Source organism: Humulus lupulus, chromosome 2 (genome assembly GCF_963169125.1).
Source record: "Humulus lupulus chromosome 2, drHumLupu1.1, whole genome shotgun sequence".
Taxonomy (NCBI): domain Eukaryota; kingdom Viridiplantae; phylum Streptophyta; class Magnoliopsida; order Rosales; family Cannabaceae; genus Humulus; species Humulus lupulus.
Window position 1 is genome coordinate 38,705,298 of NC_084794.1, and position 2,793 is coordinate 38,708,090.

Sequence of the window (2,793 nt, forward strand, 5' to 3'; positions counted from 1 at the left end):
GCTCAGGAGCCCAAACTCAAGCGATTTGAAAATCCAAAAAATACTATAAATCTTCAATAGGCGGTTTCACTATATTCCTACTAACTAAAGCTTTTCCATATCACGAACTACTGGCCGCTACCCAACTTAGACTAGCCAATGGCAGCATTTTGCTGACTGGCTTCTGCTCATTCTCAACAAAGGATGCAGTGAGTTGTGAAGAAACATTCAACCCCCACAAAAACAGCAAGAAGTTCATTGTTTAACATAAACATGCAAGTACTAGAAGATCTTAAACCAATTTACACTAAAATGTGAGCCCTTTTACTAGTAAGAAATGGAGTTCAAGTTGGTAACTTTATTAATATTATTTTCCATATCTCAAGTTAGCATTCTCACTAAGAAGCATAGTGTCAGATTTATAACATCATACATTACGAAATAAAACAATGTTCTTAATTTCTGATTTATGCCAATATGGATGTTTAATGAAGTAAGTTTAGGTTGTGTCTTACATTCCAAATATAACTCGATTGCACGAGCTAAATGCTTTATTCCAGGTACTCCTTCAAGTAAAGAAACAATGGGAGTGAACGTCATGTTTATCACGTCGGGTGCTAATCCTACAGTCTCTACCCACTTGGAATGACTTTGTTCAAGATCGTCTCCCCCCTCGTCTTCTAAAAATTACTGTAACATCCTGTCGCAAGAAACTGAATTAGGAACAAGTTTTATCCATAAAAACACAGATAGTTTAATCAAAAGAAAATTAACTACACCAGAGGAAAGAGAGAAAAATATATATACTGAAGAACAGAGCAGATGACAATGTAAAAAATTGTCAGAAGAATTATTGTTTTTTAATTAAGGAAATCGTTACAAATACTAACCTTGTCTTTGTATTTTAAGGGGCCAGCGGTTGACTGGCTATTTGAGTCCTGAAATCTATGATCACCCATGTCTTTTACATAATTCTCTATATCCAATCCTGTCAAAAGAGATGACTGGTGTTGCCTTATGTAAACTACATCCCTTCCACCAATTGTCGCAGATGTAACAATATGTGTTCCAAAATTCTCAATAAAACTGAACAATGAAAGGGAAAAAACAGTGGAATATGCCTGTCAGTTTCTGCTGTCCTAACCAAATTGTTCTCAACATCAAAGATAACAGCCTTATATATCCTCAATGTGATCAATACAAAATAATTCATGCAATCTGGCATTTAAAAACTTTATAACAAAAGTTGCGACACAAGTGATTTTAAGGGGCCATTCCTTCATCAATTTTCATGGGGCATATAAAGTTTGTGTTTTGCAGGTGCTTACTAAATCTCAAAGTGCAAAAGGTGCATAGACTATTACTAGGGTCACAGCCCCATTGCTCTGTTGAGCAGCACACACCAGAGTTTTTCACTGCTCTTAAACTTGCATTTTAATTATTTATTTATCAAAGTAGGCATTGAAATACCTGATTATTGATAAGGGAGCACATGTTTATTTCAAAATACTATCTTATTAATTTAGTTGATAATGCACATCTTGTTCAAAGGGTGCATCATATCAACAATTTTTCTAAGAACTAAAGTCTTATAAATCACCACAATAAATGAAAGTTCCTCACCTTGCCAATGATGCAGGATCCCAAGAATAAGGAACAGCTCGTTTAACTTCCTCACGCAAAATTAAATTTGGCTTTTCTAGTTTAACTGTAAAAAGAGGAATTATGTATCCAACCATGGCAAGGGATTTGGTAGTTGCCGCATCAACTTGCCAAGAACCAGTGAAATTGAACATTGAATTGAAACTTCCAAGGGGAATGTTGCCTAAGATATCAGATTTCTTATTGAAGTACTCTGTCATCTGATAGTTCAAGCATCCAAGGAATAAGGTAAGTAAGATGATTATTCAAAATTTAAAAATTTATGCGGCAATTAGCACCAGAAAATACCAAAATGTGTTGTATTACCACTGCAAAAGTAAAAGATATTATACTTTAAAAAAAAATGATACAAATAACAATAGGAATTTCAACATAGTAATTCCAGAAATTTCAGCCAAAATACTAGCTTTAAACTATAATACAGTTAAAAGTGTGTAATGCAGCTTGTATCAAACACATCAAAGATGACAATGATCATATTATCGAGTGTCTCCCTCTCTGTATTGTTCATGTTGTTATTCAGTATGCAAACATTTCTCATGTAGTTGCTTAGCTAGTAGCCTTGTTTTAAGGGCTATGAATCAGTGTCAAAGTTGCAGAAAACCTCAAAATAACTTTCAGACTTTTTTACAGTACAGGGAAAAAGATAATGATGATAAAGAAAATTGCAATTTTCATGACAACTTCTTAAACTTCACTTCAGTTGGTTCCAATGATTAAAGGATTTTGTAGAAAGTCAACAAGTTTCAGAATATAGTTCCTGATGCCCTCATCAGCTTACACCGATGATGATTATTGATTAATAAAAACTGTCAAGAAAGGCTTAGGCACACAACTATTTGTGTGAAGCTTGTATTTAGATACAAGACAGTTCATGGACAGATTGGTTCAACATTTCATATTCGCATCAATTTGCAACCAAGAGTACCAAAACACATCATTTTCACAAAACAACAACTTACTAAAGTAACTACTAAGCATATGACAAAGAATCCCAAAACCTAGCAACCAAAAAGAAAAAAAAACAAGACTGTATTTTCCACATTAGGACATGAATATTGAAGTTCTTAAAAACACCAATTATCAATACAGCAGCCACAAGGAAGATAATGACATTCTACCAAAAGCAATGTCAAGTTAAGAAATTCAATC

At 33.9% G+C, this 2,793-nt stretch overlaps 1 protein-coding gene across 1 annotated transcript; it reads right to left on the bottom strand.

The window, feature by feature from the left end:
- Positions 1–218: 218 nt before the first annotated feature.
- LOC133815977 (MACPF domain-containing protein CAD1-like) lies at positions 219–1,856 on the bottom strand. The gene is made up of 3 exons (XM_062248719.1): positions 1,603–1,856; positions 870–1,065; positions 219–679 (listed from the first exon to the last, which is right to left on the bottom strand). The coding sequence occupies exons 1-3, from the start codon at positions 1,839–1,841 to the stop codon at positions 635–637; spliced, it is 480 nt and encodes a 159-aa protein (XP_062104703.1). The 5' UTR covers positions 1,842–1,856; the 3' UTR covers positions 219–634.
- Positions 1,857–2,793: the final 937 nt, after the last annotated feature.

Coding starts and splice junctions, on each gene's coding strand:
- LOC133815977 (XM_062248719.1), bottom strand. CDS start 1,841: ATGACAGAGTACTTCAATAAGAAATCTGATATCTTAGGCAACATTCCC. Junction 1,066..1,602: donor GATCCTGCATCATTGGCAAG/GTGAGGAACTTT, acceptor TTCATTGTTCAG/TTTTATTGAGAATTTTGGAA. Junction 680..869: donor CCTTAAAATACAAAGACAAG/GTTAGTATTTGT, acceptor TTCTTGCGACAG/GATGTTACAGTAATTTTTAG.